Source organism: Colius striatus, chromosome 19, assembly GCF_028858725.1.
Source record: "Colius striatus isolate bColStr4 chromosome 19, bColStr4.1.hap1, whole genome shotgun sequence".
NCBI classification, from domain to species: domain Eukaryota; kingdom Metazoa; phylum Chordata; class Aves; order Coliiformes; family Coliidae; genus Colius; species Colius striatus.
In genome coordinates this window covers 9,285,656-9,300,977 of record NC_084777.1, presented here as the reverse complement: position 1 = coordinate 9,300,977, position 15,322 = coordinate 9,285,656, and the positions used below count along the sequence as shown (strand labels likewise).

At 59.7% G+C, this 15,322-nt stretch overlaps 1 protein-coding gene across 7 annotated transcripts; it reads left to right on the top strand.

The window, feature by feature from the left end:
* The first annotated feature begins 5 nt into the window (after window positions 1–5).
* Window positions 6–14,372, top strand: NDOR1 (NADPH dependent diflavin oxidoreductase 1). 7 transcript variants are annotated; one of them, XM_062011742.1, is made up of 15 exons: window positions 6–120; window positions 1,130–1,264; window positions 1,709–1,786; window positions 2,096–2,193; window positions 2,942–3,040; window positions 3,522–3,623; window positions 4,094–4,318; window positions 5,052–5,173; window positions 6,155–6,375; window positions 6,706–6,813; window positions 7,431–7,545; window positions 8,496–8,642; window positions 9,246–9,364; window positions 11,670–11,764; window positions 14,166–14,372. In XM_062011742.1, the coding sequence occupies exons 2-15, from the start codon at window positions 1,130–1,132 to the stop codon at window positions 14,308–14,310; spliced, it is 1,809 nt and encodes a 602-aa protein (XP_061867726.1). In that variant the 5' UTR covers window positions 6–120; the 3' UTR covers window positions 14,311–14,372. The 7 variants fall into 7 exon arrangements, with proteins under 7 accessions (XP_061867726.1, XP_061867728.1, XP_061867730.1 ...); XM_062011744.1 differs by lacking the exon at window positions 6–120 and adding an exon at window positions 267–289; XM_062011746.1 differs by lacking the exon at window positions 6–120 and adding an exon at window positions 732–791.
* The last annotated feature ends 950 nt before the right edge of the window (window positions 14,373–15,322 follow it).

Below are 15,322 nucleotides of genomic sequence, written 5' to 3'. Positions count from 1 at the left end.
CGGACACGAGTGGGGACGGGCTGGGGGGATCCGTGCTGGGTCCTGCCCGGCGCCGGGGCTGCAGCTCGGAGCCCGCGGTGGGTCCTGCCAGGAGCCAGGGGCTGCAGCTCGGAGCCCGCGGTGGGTACCGCAGAGGGGCCGGAGCCGGGGCGCGGGGCTCGCGGTGGGTCCTGCCCAGGGACAGGGGACGGGGCGCGGGGGTCGCGGTGGGTTCTCACTTGGCTGGAGCCGGAGGGGGAGCCTCGGAGCTCACAGCTGGGGAGCCAGGGGCTGCAGCTCGGAGCCCGCGGTGGGTCCTGCCCGGAGCCGGGGGCTGCAGCTCGGAGCCCGCGGTGGGTCCTGCCCGGAGCCGGAGCTCCGAGCCCGCGGTGGGTCGTGCCCGGAGCCGGGGGCTGCAGCTCGGAGCCCGCGGTGGGTCCTGCCCGGAGCCGGGGGCTGCAGCTCGGAGCCCGCGGTGGGTCCTGCCCGGAGCCGGGGGCTGCAGCTCGGAGCCCGCGGTGGGTCCTGCCCGGAGCCGGAGCTCCGAGCCCGCGGTGGGTCGTGCCCGGAGCCGGGGGCTGCAGCTCGGAGCCCGCGGTGGGTCCTGCCCGGAGCCGGGGGCTGCAGCTCGGAGCCCGCGGTGGGTCCTGCCCGGAGCCGGGGGCTGCAGCTCGGAGCCCGCGGTGGGTCCTGCCCGGAGCCGGGGGCTGCAGCTCGGAGCCCGCGGTGGGTCGTGCCCGGAGCCGGGGGCTGCAGCTCGGAGCCCGCGGTGGGTCCTGCCCGGAGCCGGGGGCTGCAGCTCGGAGCCCGCGGTGGGTCCTGCCCGGAGCCGGAGCTCCGAGCCCGCGGTGGGTCGTGCCCGGAGCCGGGGGCTGCAGCTCGGAGCCCGCGGTGGGTCCTGCTCGGAGCCGGAGCTCGGAGCCCGCGGTGGGTCCTGCTCGGAGCCGGGGCTCAGAGCTCGTGGTAGGTCCTACCCGGGGCTGGGAGATGGGGCTCGGAGCTGACGGTGAGTTCTCCCATGGCTGGAGCTGGAGAAGGGGCCTGTGGCTCACAGCTAGTCCCCACCATGGTCACAGCCCAGTCCCTGGCTTTTCCTCCTGGCTGGCCTCCCCTCACCTCCTGGTAATTTCTCTGCTGTTGTCTCCTGCAGATGGTGGAACGGAAGCTCCTTGTTCTTTTTGGCAGCCAAACTGGGACGGCTCAAGACACAGCCGAGAGAATCGGCAGAGAAGCCAAGCGACGGCACTTCCAGTGCAGAGTGGAGGCCCTGGACAGCTATGATGTGGTGAGTGGTGATGCAGAGGGTTGCTCCTGGTTTTGCTTCATCTCCACCAAACCACATTTCAGGCTTGGGAATCCTCCACCCCTTCAGCGACCTGCTGCATTTCACCAGCCCCTGTCTCTGTGTCCTTCCCGAGGGCAGGTTGTGCTCCACCCAGCTGAAAAAGGTGTGAAAAGGGAGCAATGGCTTTGGGGATGGAGTCTGTGTTAGATGACACGTGCTCAGCCGTGTGCTGCAAGGTGAGGTGCACCCAGGAGCCGATGCTGCAGGCAGCACCTGGGCAGTAGATGCTCACAGAGGAGGTTGTGCCGTGCAGAGCTGTGGGTTTCATGCTGAGTGTGGTCTGTCCATGAACTCTGTGTGATGTGAGCAGCTGTGTCAGGACAGCTGGGACCTGTGTTTGCAGGCTGCTGACCTGAATGTGTCTTTCCATGTTTGTGCCCACAGGCCAACCTCATCAACGAGCTGTTGGTGGTATTTGTGTGTGCAACCACCGGCCAGGGTGACCCGCCTGACAACATGAAGGTAAGATGTGCCATATTGCTTTTATATTCCTGGTCCAGTGACTGGATTTCTCTCTTGAAGCAGCTTGAGGGGGGGCATTTGGAGCAGCACATCTATTGCTGGTTTTGTGGAGGGCTCACAGGGCATTGTCCCCCTGGCAGGTAGCAGTGGTGGCTGTTTTCTGGGGTCACCTCTGCAGAAGGCCACTCTCCTGTCTGTGTTGGGACTCAGCAGAGGGCAGGAGGGGCCTGCTGGGTGGGTGAAGCTTGGGGCAGGCAGGCAGGGAAGGCCTCCCCAGCAGCAGTGTGACTCCCAGCTGTGTCCTTGTAGATGTTCTGGCGGTTCCTGTTCCGGAAGAACCTGCCACCCAGTTCCCTCTGCCAGCTGGACTACGCCGTGCTGGGCCTTGGCGACTCCTCCTATCCCAAGTAAGCAGCTCGGCGGCTCCTTGCCTGCCTGTGACAGCTGCTCCTCACAGCTCTGGCTGCAAGAGCGAGAGCAAAGTGGCTGGGGAATGAAGGCAGTGAGGTGAGACAGAGCCTGGTTCTAGAACTGCAGCTCAGATGAAACACAATTCCCACCAGCTTTGCTCTACCAGCCCCACAAGAATGGGGCTTCTGCCTCTTTCCTCCCAGCCTCCTCAAGCAGGTGCTTTGCTGCAGTGACTGGGACATTGTTTCCTGGTCAGTTATTGCAGACATGCAGTTCACTGTCTGAATTGCAGGAAGGCCTGTGCCACAACAGTTTCAGTGGACTGAGCCAGCAGGAGACATGGAGCTTTAGATGGCAGCCAGCCCTGTTGGTCCCAGTTCTCTCCCAAAACATTGTTCCTGTGTGCCTGAGAGAGCTGTAGTGGGAGGGATGGGAGTATGCCTGAGCTGTGAAGGGCTAGAGGGAAGGAAGCACTTCTCTGTCTGGGGAATAGGCTGCCCTGAAGGGAAACTGGAGCTCCCAGAGTCTCTTCTGCAAGCTGGGCACAGCCTGTGTGTCCCAGCAAGTGGCAGCTGGCTGCTTCTCTGTGCTGCCTGGGATGGAGTTGAGGGCTGGGCAGGGCAGGGGCCAGGCTGTGCTGCTGCTGTGGCTGCAGCCTGCACTGCCTCCCACAGCCTGAGCCTGCTGGCCTCTTGGAGCAGCCCTGCCCTGTGCCCTCTGCAGCTCTGCTCATTCTCTGCTCAGGTTCAACTTTGTTGCAAAGAAGCTGCACAAACGAGTGCTTCAGCTTGGGGGCAACCCTCTGCTGCCAGTGGCGTTGGGAGATGACCAGCATGACTTGGGGTAAGGGCTCAGTGGATGGGTGGTGGGGGGGAACCCTGGGGTGCGCTAGTGTCCCACTACCCCCAGTATGACCCAGCCTCTCCTGGCTCTTCCCCAGTCCTGCTCAGACCCATCAGGGCTGTGTGGCAGAGCTGTGTGCCTGATGGCAGTGTGGCAGCCTGAGCTGTGCTGCTGTGCCCCTCTCATGGGGCAGAAGCTCCATGTGCCGTGGGGACCACTGTTTGCCACTGTCTCTGCTTGAGGAGCTGGTGGTTCTGTTCAGATGACAGTGGTTGGGTCCCAGAGAGCAAGTGAGTGCTGAGAGTGGCTGAGAGATTTCCAGACCTGCATCTAGAAGTAAACAACACAGAGTGACTGTGCAGTGAAAGAGGAGCAGAGGTGGTTGCCCAGGGTGGGTCCAGCGTTGTCTGGGTGCAGCTGTAGCAGCTTGAGCCTGAGGGGATGATGTTCAGCTGCTGCAGCCCAAATTTCCCACTTGCAGGCCAGATGCAGTGATTGACCCATGGCTCCTGGCCTTATGGGACAAGATCCTCACCTTGTATCCTCTCCCTCCTGGCCTCGAGATCATCAGCCCAGATGTGTGGTGAGTGCAGTGGGTAGACAGGAGCTGCTGGAGCTGACTTGAAGTGTTCTACTGCCATGATTGTTCTCCAGGTGGAGATGTGCCCTGCCTTGCTCAGGAAGCCTCTCCACACAGCTTCTGGTGTCCCTGGTAACCCCTGTATTTGGGCTTACCCCTGTTTCCCTGTGCTCTGGATGTGTGTCAGCAGCCCCCACAGGGTTTGCCCCTCTTACTGTCTGGATGTGCCCCTGCCCTTGACAGACTGTCGAGTGTATGTGCCCAGCCAGCCTCCCTCTGCCCACTCTGGAGCCCTCAGGGTCTCCTCCAGGCAGTCTGCAGTGCTTTCCCTGAGCACAAGCCAACTCCAGTGAACAGGGACGATGGGTGGTGGATACAGCAGGAAACCTCAGGCTTCTCCCTGCCTGCAGCCTCTAGCACCACGGCAGCAGGGGCACGGAGGTAACCACACCGCATTGCTCTCCTCCCCACAGCCTGCCCCCAAAATACACCCTGCAGTACCTGCCTGAGGAGTGCCCCCAGCCCCATGGTGGCCATGGCCAGCCCGGTGGCCAGCTGCAGGCGGCAGCAGCCAGGGCTGTTCCGTGTGAGCTGCGGCCCTTCGCTGCCCGGCTGCTGTCCAACCGGCGCCTCACCGCGCACCAGCACTTCCAGGACGTGCGGCTCATCGAGTTTGATGTCACGGGCTCAGGGATCACGTGAGCATTCTCCTGACTCCCCCAGGCTTTGCTGTGTGGGATGGGGTGTCCTGTAGCTTGCCTTCCTCTTCCACTCCCCTGCTTTGGAAATATCTGAGGCTGCAGCCTTGTGGCTGTGGTTCCTGCCCCCTCTGTAGCACTCAGGGGTGTACAGCGGTGTGGGTCCTGCCAGGGACCTGCTCTGTGCCTTTGGAACATCTTTCTTACGAGGAAAGGCTGCGGGACCTGGGGCTGTTCAGCCTGGAGAAGGCTGAGGGGGGATCTCATTAATGCTTAGAAATATCTCGGTGGTGGGTATCAGGAGGTTGGGGCAGCACCTCTTTCTGTTGTATCCAGTGACAGCACAAGGGGTGATGGGATGAAGCTGGAACACAAACAGTTCCATTGAAACATAAGGAAAAACTGTTTCAGTGTTTCAGTGAGGGAGCCCTGCCCCAGGCTGCCCAGGGAGGCTGTGGAGGCTCCTTCTCGGGAGGTTTCCAAACCCACCTGGACACGTTCCTGTGCTCCCTGATCTAGGTGGGACCTGCTTTGGCAAGAGGGGTGGACTGGATGATCTCAAAAGGTCCCTTCCAACACCCACCACTCTGTGATTCTATGATTCTCAGGTCAGAGAGCAGTGTTGGTGATGCTGGGTGTTTGGCAGAGTTGTGGCCTTGCCTGGTGCAGGCACTGGTGGGGCTGGCAGTGCTGTGCCCATGGCTGCACTCAGCAGATCCTGCTGCATCCACAGGTTCAGCGCAGGGGATGTGGTGATGATCCAGCCCCAGAACTTCCCCGAAGATGTGCAGCAGTTCTGCCAGCTCCTGCGCCTGGATCCGGACAGGCGCTTTGTGCTGAAGCCCACAGAGCCTGGTAGGTCCTGCCAGCTATTCCTGTGGGACAGAGCAGCCCCCTGAGCTCTGGCCCACCCAGGAGCTCTGCTTCTGGTTAATAGGGAGTTGGCAATGGCTGACAGACACAGGATGTCTGCCTGTCTCACTGTAGGGGGAGGCTCTTCCCTCCCAGCGCTGGGCACGTGTGGATCCTGCATTAGGGCCAGTGTGACTCGTGGGGGGAATCCAGCTGTGCCCAGGCTGCCCCCATGCCTTGTGTTTTGGCAGCCTCCAGCAGTGAGTGTGGAGGATCCTGTAGCCTCCCCTGATCAAGACCCAGGTTGTGAAGCCTCTGCTTCCTTCCCTGGACTATACAGATCTCCCTGCTCTACCTGCACCCCAGGGACTTAATGCAGGTGCTTCTGCAGCCACAAACCAGCACCAACAACTGGAGAAACCCCTTGGAGGCTCTGCAGTCTTCATGGTACTGAGAGGGTTTTCTCTCTTGTTCCCCAAGTGCCAATTCCCCCTCCATCTTTTATGTGTCTATCAGTGCTGGGAATTTTGCCTGGCAGGCAAACCCAAGAGAAATTCAGTCTGCTCCTCACACCTTTGGGACAGAAGTAGGAGACAAGGACAGGCCTGACACATCCGACACTGCCGGTTGTTTCTACTGTGCTGTGTGTGGGCAAAGGGGGACCTGAGGGGATGAGGCATCGTCCTAAAGCACCTGTGTAAAGTAAGAGACAGCCCTGCACCCCTGGCTCTCTGTTGCAAACCTGTGGGCTTGGAAGGCAAGCTGGGGAGAGCAGGAGGGAGTGGGGGCCTGTGGGGCGAGCAGCAATGGCAGTAGCTGAAGTTGGCCCCATTATGTTCATGTGATGTGCGGGTGCCTGCAGGCAGCGGGGATGATGTCTGGGGATGTGGGGAGCAGCAGAGCTGCAGGGGCTACAGGCAGGGAACACTTGGGTGTCTGTTTCCCCTGCTGACCCTGAGCCCTCCCCACTGCCTGGCCTTGCAGGCACATCCCTCCCTGCCCTGCTGCCACAACCCTGCACCATCCGGCACCTGGTCACCCACTACCTGGACATCTCCTGCGTGCCACGTCGCTCCTTCTTTGAGCTCTTGTCCTACTTCTCTACCAACGAGCTGGAGAGGGAGAAGCTGCAGGAGTTCAGCTCTGCACAGGGCCAGGAAGAGCTGTACAGCTACTGCAACAGGCCCCGCAGGACCACTCTGGAGGTGAGGCTGGGGCAGCCTGGCAAGCCCACTCTGTGAGGGCTGTGCCGTGGCTTAAAACACCCAGGGGCATGCTCAGCCCTCTGTTCTTGTCTGGGGAATTTAATCTACTTCACTCACTTTCTGAGTGGCCTTGTGTTTCCAGATCCTGGACTGTGTGGTGGGCCCCATGCTGCAGCCTGGGGGTGAGGGGAGGGAGTGGAATGGGGTGGTTGGAGGTGCCTGGTGCAGTGCCTTTGGTCAAGGCCAGCATGGCACAGCCTCTGATGGCCCAGGGAGCAGGCAGACTGCCTTCTGGGCTGTGCCAGTTTTCACCCTGCCTTGGCTTTGCAGGCTCTCTGGGATTTCCCTCACACCACGTGTGCCATTCCAGCCGAGTACCTGCTGGACCTCATCCCCCGCATCAGACCCCGCGCCTTCTCCATCGCCTCCTCCATGATGGTAAGTGCTCAGCCCTATTCAGCCTTGTGTCGGGCTCTGGCCTGAAGGTTTGGGCCAGAGCTGACTGTTGGTTGTGCTGCAGATGCTCAGGCTGTGCTCCTAGGCCCTCTGAGCACCCAAAGCCACATGTACCCCCACTCTGCCGTGAGCCTGTCAGGTGGCAGTGCTGGGTGTTAGCCCAGGGCTGTGGCAAGCCCCTGTGCCCTGCGAGCAGAGGCTGCCCAGGGTGCTGCAGCAGGATGTGTCCCTGTGGCAGAGCAGTGGTGGGTGAGGCAGGAGCCTCCCAGGTGATGTGACTGTGAGAGGGCTGTGGCAGCAGCAGGCCTGGCCCTATGGCTGGGCAGGTGGCATTTGTCCTCCTTGAAGACCTCTTGGGTGGGACAGTCCCTGTGGCTGTTGCCAGCTGTTGGAGCGTTCCCACAGCAGTGCTTCTCTGGGATAACTCTCTCTTGGAAGGGTTTGGGGCAGAGACATGCTCCATTCTGTGTCTGAGTGGCTGTTTCAGGCCAGGGCAAATGTGACAGACACCCTGAGGGGAGCTGGGCACAGGCCCTGGGCTCTCTCTGCAGAGCCATGCTAAGTGTCTGCTCATTTCTGTGGCTGCTGTCTGGACACAGGCTCACCCCGACCGGCTCCAGATCCTCGTGGCAGTAGTGCGGTACAAGACACGGCTCAGCAAACCTCGCCGTGGTCTCTGCTCTACCTGGTTGGCTTCTCTCAACCCAGAGCAAGGTAATGGCTTGGGCTCTGTGAGATGCCCGTGTGCTTGCCATGGCACTGAGAGCCCGTGCTGAAGGGGCTGTGTATGTGCTGTCCATGTGCTGGAGCTGCTGTGGGCCCTGGCTGGAGCGTTACCACCATGGGGAGCTGCAGCACACTGGCTTGGCAGGACAGGCTGAACTCTCGGTAGCTGCCCTTCCTTGCTGCTCCCATCTTCTTCAGAGCATGGGGTGCTCCTCCAGCTTGCCCTCAGCACCCTGAGCCCCTGGTTTTCTCCCACCTTCTCTCTCAACCCTCTCCCACTGCCAGTGTGCCTGGTTGTGCCAGAGCAGGCTGCTACTGGCATGCTGGAGCTGGCAGTGCTCTGACTGCTGGACACCTCCAGCCCCATAGCACCAGCCCTGAGAAGGATGGTCCTTCCTTTGAGTGTATCCATCCTGTCCTGCAAAGCCCATGTGTGCTGCTTGTCTGCTCTTAACCACAGAACCCCTCTGGCTGGGTCCCCAAGAAAATGTGACAAACCTGCTGCAGGATGGTAGAGCATTGCTCTGCAGGGCTCCAGGGCAAGACTGGATCTATCTCAGAGCATATAGATGTGGGTCTTCATCCCTCCTTTGGCTCCCAGAGGAGGCAAGTTTAGTCCTTACTCAACAGCCAGGTTGAGATCTCTGCTTGCCTCCACCACTGTCTTCCCTGGCACCAGCTGTGTGAGAAGGCTGTCCCATAGCCCATGTGCTGTGAGGCTCTTGCCTTGCTCATATTTGCTCAGGTGCTTGCAGAGACCATGCTCAGACAGCTGAAGCACTTTCTTTACACACATAGTGTGCCCCTGGCACTGGGGATGCTTTGATGCGAGGGTAGTGGTGCCATCCTTTATCTCCAGAGCATCCTGGAAGAGCTGCATAGCGGGCTGACCCTGTGCAAAGTGTGCTGTGGGTGATGCCACTCAGTCTAATTTGCAGGTGATGTCCGGGTGCCTCTTTGGGTGAAAAAAGGAGGAATGAAGTTCCCAGCTGACCCTGACACCCCTGTGATCATGATTGGCCCTGGCACAGGGGTGGCACCTTTCCGAGCAGCCATACAGGAGCGGGTGGCACAAGGATGCGGAGGTGAGCAGGGACTTGGGATGCCCCTTGCTGCAGGCAGGTCTGTGTTCAGCACATGGGAGCAAGGGACTGGGGTGCTCCTGAGGGTTTGGACAGGCCTGGGCCTTGCTGTGTTTGAGTGGGAGCAACCTGGGCTCTGAGGCAGGTGAGGATCAGAGGCTGGTGTGTGCAGCCTGCGTGATAGTTCACAGGGCTGTGAGGTGAGGCTGCCCCTTGGGTAGGGCTCTGCAGAGGCTCTTCTCTGGCTTTCTGGGAGTGGAGATGGGTTACAGAGCTCTGCTGCTGCACAGGAGTCACAGCTCTGCCCATGTCCTGGCTCAGCCATGGGTCTCAGCAGGAAGGAGAGGCTGGGGGGAGGGGGAAATGGGCAGCCCTGAGGGATTTCTCTTGCCCTACCCAGCCCTCTCCTCTGGCTTTCCCAGCACACAGCGGCCTCTGGTTGCCTCAGGTCACTTGGCTTCGTGCTCTCATGGCTCCTGGCTCTTCCAGGCAGGTGCAGAGGGAGGTGGGGGCCCTGGGGCTCTGCTCCAGGTGCTGTGGACACCAACAGTGCCCAGCACTTGCCCTTCACCCACCCAGCCAGCCCCTGTCGTCTGCTCTCTGCAGGGAATTACTTGTTCTTTGGCTGCCGCCACAAATCCAAGGACTTCTACTGCCAGGCAGAGTGGGAAGAGCTGGTGGCAAAGGGCGTCCTGACACTCTTCACGGCCTTCTCCAGAGACCAGGTTTGTTCCCAGATGAGGAAGGTGGATACAGAAGCATCTCAGGTGGTGCTGGTGGGACTCTGTCAGTGTTCCTGGCCCGTGTACCTGTGGGCATGGCCTGTGAAGGCTCTGGTGGCTTGGCACAGTGGTCACCTCACTCCCTCATGCCTCCTGGGAGCTGGCTGGGATCCCCACCAGTGCTGCTGTGACACTGCCCAGACGTGTCTGGCTGAGTTGAGCTTAGAAAGGTTACTGGGACGGGGCTGAGAGCTGGGGCAGATAAGGTGTTGGGCAGCTCTGTTTGGCTGCATCATGTGAGTGATAAAAGGCTCCCAAGCCTTTGGGGGGTCACCAGGCAATAACCTTTCTTAGTTTAGTGCCACCCTCCCCCACTGTGTCCCTGTGATCAATGCTGAGGCTGGAGAGCTTGGCCTCTGTGCTAGCTCTGCCCAAGCCTCAGTTGTGCAGGAGGAGCTCCCCAGGACATGTGCACCCCCACAGCTCAGCCCCTCCCTCTGCTCCCCCATTTCTCAGGCACTGGCTGTGGTGGGTGACTCTCTGTGGAGCCTTTTATGTTGCCCCAGGAGCTCTGTGTTTCACTGCCTTGCTCTGTCCCTTGATGGCACTGAAAGCTCAGCCTGCCTCTGAGACACAGATCTGACACAAAGGGTCTGTGAGAATGGGTGTTTCTTGGTGGCTCAGCTGCACCAGCCCTTTTCTCCTGGCTGTGTGCATGTGTTGACACGAGGCCAGCAGCTTTTATCCAGTCACTTGTAAGGCATGAGTTGAATGCCTCTGTGAAGGCTTTCCAAGTCTTTGATGAGCAGGAACAGCACTGCAGAGGCTTGTTGGACAACCAGTCTGCCCTTTTTCTTCTGGTGGCTCACACAGCAATGGGAGGATTTGCTGCTCCCCAAATCTGGAGAGCAACCCCAGAGCCTCCCTTCACCTGCCCTCACAGACCTTGGAGGGATGGGGCTTGCAGGAGATGCCTGCTCCCTGGGGCAAGGCAGTTTGCCATGAGAGTCTTCTGCCACAAGTGCCACACAGAGAGGCAGGTGGGTACAATGCGCCATGGTGGGGTTATACCTGGAGCTCTAGGAGATGCCACAGCTACAGACTCATCAAATGAAACCTGGCAGGAGCTGGGATGCTCCCAAGCTGAGCAGGATTTCCCTCTTCCCTCTGCCAAGTCCCCTTTGCAGTGACCTGTCCCAGCACATCTCCCCAGTGCAGACTGAGTGACCCAGCCTCATGCAGCCTGTGCTGGTGCCCAGCAGGATGCCCCAGGGTTCAGCCAAGGCCTGACCCCACTGTGTCATTGGGGTGCTCTGGTTTCCAGGCAGCTGCAGGTCCTTAAGTGACCTGCTGGAAGCTACAGCCCCTGTGGCAGAGCCTCTGTCAGCACTTGGCTGGTGCCTGTGAAGGATGGTGATGCCAGGGTCACTCCCCTCCCGTGTCACCAGCGGCAGACTGGAGCTGTGGGGTGCTGGAGGTGACCCATGGGCCCTGGTGACTGGCCCCTGGGACTGTGCCCACACACAGAGGGAGCTGTGGGGCTGGCTGGAGAGAGAGGATGTGGGCAGGAGGCTGTGCCTGTGGTTCAGCTCAGCGTGGTGGGCCGAGGGCTTGGCCTCCATCACAGTGTCACCTTTGTCATGGAGCAGCCTGGGCCCCGTGAATTGAGGCCCCTTGGTTGATTGGTTGGTTGGCAGCCCTGTTCCACTTGGGCAGGAGCCAGGGTGTAGGCAGTTGCCTGGCTGCAGGAAGGACTGTGGGTTAACCCTTTGAGAACACTCCTTTGGTGGTCTGTACTGTGCTGAGAGCCAGTGTATCCAGTCCCTGAGCAGAGCAGAGGGACGGGGAGTGGGACTGAGGTGACCCTCTGAGATTTCTGCCCTTCCGAGCTCTGCCAAGACTCCAGCAAGTGACAGGGCTGGGACAGGACTGGGACCCACAGCCAGGTGTGCAGGGAAAGGCTTCTGCCCCTCAGCAGCCTTGACGTGGGGGCACAGACTGGGACTGGTTTCTGCCCAGGCTGGGAGAAGAGAGGCAGGAGGGGAACCCTCACTGGGACTCCCCAGCTCCTGGTCTTGGCTCTTCCCCAGAGCTGGAGCAGGCAGTGGGCAGCCAAAGGATTTGAGGGGGCTGCTTGGGGTGCATTCCCCCCTGAAGCTCCTGCTGCTGCACCCATCTCCCACCAACCCATCCCATACGAGGTGAGGGCATTGCCTTCCCTGTACAATAGTTGATCCAACTGCTTCTTCCAGTGCCCCCTCCTGCAGGTGGACTGGGGCTGTGGGCTCAGTGCTGTGTTTCCCTGCAGGAGGAGAAGGTTTATGTTCAGCATCGCATCCTGGAGAACCGCAGGCTGCTGTGGGAGCTGCTGAGCAACGGGAACACTCGTGTCTACCTGGCTGGGTGAGTGGGGGATTCCTGCAGGGTGGGGAGCAGAGCTGCACAGGGCTGTGTTCCCTCAGCTCAGCCTCTAGAGAGAGCGCACCCAGCATCCTAGCAGATCAGGGGCTGCAGTTCCTCCTCTCTGCGTGTTCTGCTCTGCAGGCTCTGGGCTGTTTCTCACCCTGAGCTCGGATTTGGAGGGGCAGAGCTGGAACCATGATGAAGCTGCTCCTGAGCCCATTCCTTCAGCTGCCAGCACCCATGACCAGCCTCAGCTGCCAGCAGGCTGCCTGGCCTCTGACCCACAGCACATCCATAGCTGGGAGGGCTCCAGTGGGACCTGGAGCCCCTCTCTCCTCCAGTGGGGCCTGGTGGAGCTGGGGAAAAAGGCTCATGCAGTTCCTGTGGCTGCTCAGGTGGGCAGGAGACTTTTAAAGCACAATGTACCAGGATTACACCTGTGCTGGGTCTCGTGCTACAGCTTTTATGACCCTTGGCACAATCTGTATGGCTCTTCTCACCCAAAACTGCCTTCCTAGTGCAGAGCTGAGCCGTGTCACACAGCAGCCTGCCTGCTCTGGCAGTGGGACTGGCCTTTGGAGGCAGAGCATCTGCAGCTCCATTCCTAGTTCTGTGGCTCTTTTCCTGGGCAAAGCCTTTAGCTGCTGCCTGTAGGGCAGGGAGGAAGCTGCTCACCCGCTGCCTGGGGCCAGTGTTGTGAAATGCTTTGGGCTCCTGAGCAGGCAGGAGGCTGTGGATGGTGTTTGTTGTGCACCCCACGACCTGGAAAGCGTTCTGCAAGCCTGGGCCTTGGTGTCACCACAAGCAACAATTGCAGGAGGCTCTTTCCTGCCTGTCCTGCACAAGAGCAGGAACTTCCTCAGTGCCTTGCAGGGCCAGACTGGCCTTGCTGCATTCCTCCAGCAGGAGATTTTTGTTTCCTGCCCAGGAAGCAGAGGCTGAGCCACCCACTGCTCCATCACTTGTTGCCTGCTCCCTTGTGCCTCCTGCATCACAGGACTTCCCAGGCCTGTCATTTCACAGTGGTCTTGAAGGTGTTTTGGACATCAGGGTCATGCTGAAGCCCACCTCACAGGGCTTTTGTCCCTGCTATGGGGTGAGCTTCAGCCCCAGCCAGGCAGGTGGTACCCAAGAGCCTCATCCTCCTTGTGGAAGTGGCAGCTGCCCTGTTTGCCTTGGCACTGCCCAGCCATCCTGAGCAGCCACCCTACACATAGGCACCCAGGATCACAGTGCCCACCCCACAGGCTCTGAACTGCCAGGGAGTTGCCAGGCATAGGTGTGCTAACCTGGAAATGGCCTTTTCTCTCCTTAAAAATACTACTCACTGCTTCAACCACACTAGGGCTGTGTGTCCTTGAGCCTGTGCATTTGCCTTTGCTGGCTGGAACAGGCCCTGGGGAGCCATGGCTGTGTCTTCTCTGTGATTGTGCCCAGATTATCTCACCCAGGGGCAAAAAGGTTGAAAATGTCTCTCTTTTTTTCTGCTAAAAAACCCAGGCATTTGACATATTTTCCATCAGAAGGCAGGCTGTGCCATCACCCATTTGCATACTGGTGCCTAACTTGGAAACAATATGACTCTTCCAAAAAAAGAAGACCTCCTTTCTGTGTATTTTGGGATGTTAATCAGCTTCAAAAGCAAAGTCAGAATTCTGCCTTGTTCTTGGGAAACAGCAAGGACGTTGCCAGCTGCTCGTGCCAATTGGAGCAGCCTGGCAGATTTGTTGTTAGATGGGGTTGGGGTTTTTCTTGTTGTTGCACAGTCAGTTCATCAAATGAAACTCTCTTCAGGAAAAGAGAAGTCTGAATTTCTTATTTCCCATAAGAAGGAATCACTCTGGGAAGGGCTCAATCCTATTTGCTGTGTTTTCTACAGAGGAGCTCGTGGTTTTTCTTCATTGTTTTCTCTTATTTTGAGATTTGCACTGGCTTTGGTTCCCAGTGTCACCAGCAGAATGACCATCTCAGGGTTCTGGAAAGGAGACAGCAGTGGTCTGGCCCAGCTCAGGGTCAGACATGGTGTACAGCCAATGTTTCCCCAGATGAAAGGCCCCTTTCCTGCCCTCCTGTCGATAAATTGTGACTTGTGCATATTCCCTGTCTCCTTTTAATGAGGATGATGGGAAATGGAGCAACACAGAGGCCAAGGTTAAGGCTGCTGAGCTGTCAGGCTCCTTCACCCCAGACTGGCTACTGAGGCTGTGTTTGTACCTCCCTGTGCCAGCCCTGGGTAAGGGCAGCTCTCCAGGGAAGGGGCTGGCTGCCTCTCAGCCTGTGCTGGTTCTGTGCCAGGCAGCCTGTGCTGCAGTGTGGGGTGGTGGGGCTGGGGCCATGGAGCCACTGACAGCCTCCGCTTTTCCTGCTCCCCCTCCATCACACCACCTCCTCTCTCTTCCAGGAATGCCAAGCAGATGCCAGCAGCAGTGGCTGAGGCCCTGCAATCCGTGCTGCAGCTGGAAGGTGGCATGTCACCCTCTGAAGCACAGGAGCATTTCGCTGCCATGGAACGCTGCCAACGCTTCCAAGCTGAAACGTGGTCATGAGCCTGGCTCCCTGCCTCCCCCTGCCCCAGCAGCTCTGCCTGAATAAAGGACCAGCAAAAGGATCAGCCTCTGCCCTCACCCTTGGGCTGAGATTACCCCAGCCAGGATCCAAGCCAGGACAGGGGCCTGGCAAGGGGAGGGGGATGTACACAGCCAGCTCTTCCCTGATGGCAACAGGGCCATGGCAGGTGGACAAGGGGTTGGTGTGGGGGAAGCCTGGCTTCCCAGGGCAGTGGGGGGATGCTACTGGCTGGCTCCTGAGTGGGACCAAGCTGCAGGGACCTTCCCTGCTGCAGCTCCTGGGGTCCCTGGGCCGGGTGAGCAGCACCCGCAGGCACTGCTAGAGCTACAGTGGCAGCTGGGGGTTGTGTTAGGGCCCAGAGGAAATGAGCTGTTGCACTGTCCCTCCGCCCTGGCATTAGTCAGCAGCAGCAGTGCTTGCTGCAGGAGGCTGCCCTGACAGACCTGTTCCCCTTGTCTCCAGTGGCTGAGGCCAGCGGGGATGGGTGCAGCAGGACGCTTCCATCCCTCTGTCTTTGCTGCCAGTTCTTCCTGAGCCTGCTTGATGCCGAGGTCTGAGCTCCTTGGATGCCAGTTCCCACTGAGTTACCTCCTTCCCTGACCACCTGCACTGCTGGACCCGTCCTCTGCCCCATCCTGGAGCTGCCTCCAGCCCTTTTCCCCAGCAGCCTCAGGGCCATGCCAGTCCTGGCCCTGCCAGTGACCCAGTGGGGCTGGTGCCACCTCCCTCCCCCAGTTCAGCCAATTCACTGCTACTGTGTAAATAGCAATTAGGGCCCAGGGCCTGACTCAGCCGGGACAGTCCCGGGCGCAGGCTGGGGCAGGAAGGGACAGCAGTGCCATGCGAGGCCTGTGACCCAGCTGCCCTCCCACATGCCATGGCCTGGGGTCCTGCATGGCACTGATGCCCTGTGCTTTTTGGGTCTCCCCCTGCTGCCATGCTGCAAGGAGCTGTTGCCCTTTGCAGTGCCTGGCTGGGCTGTGTGACTGA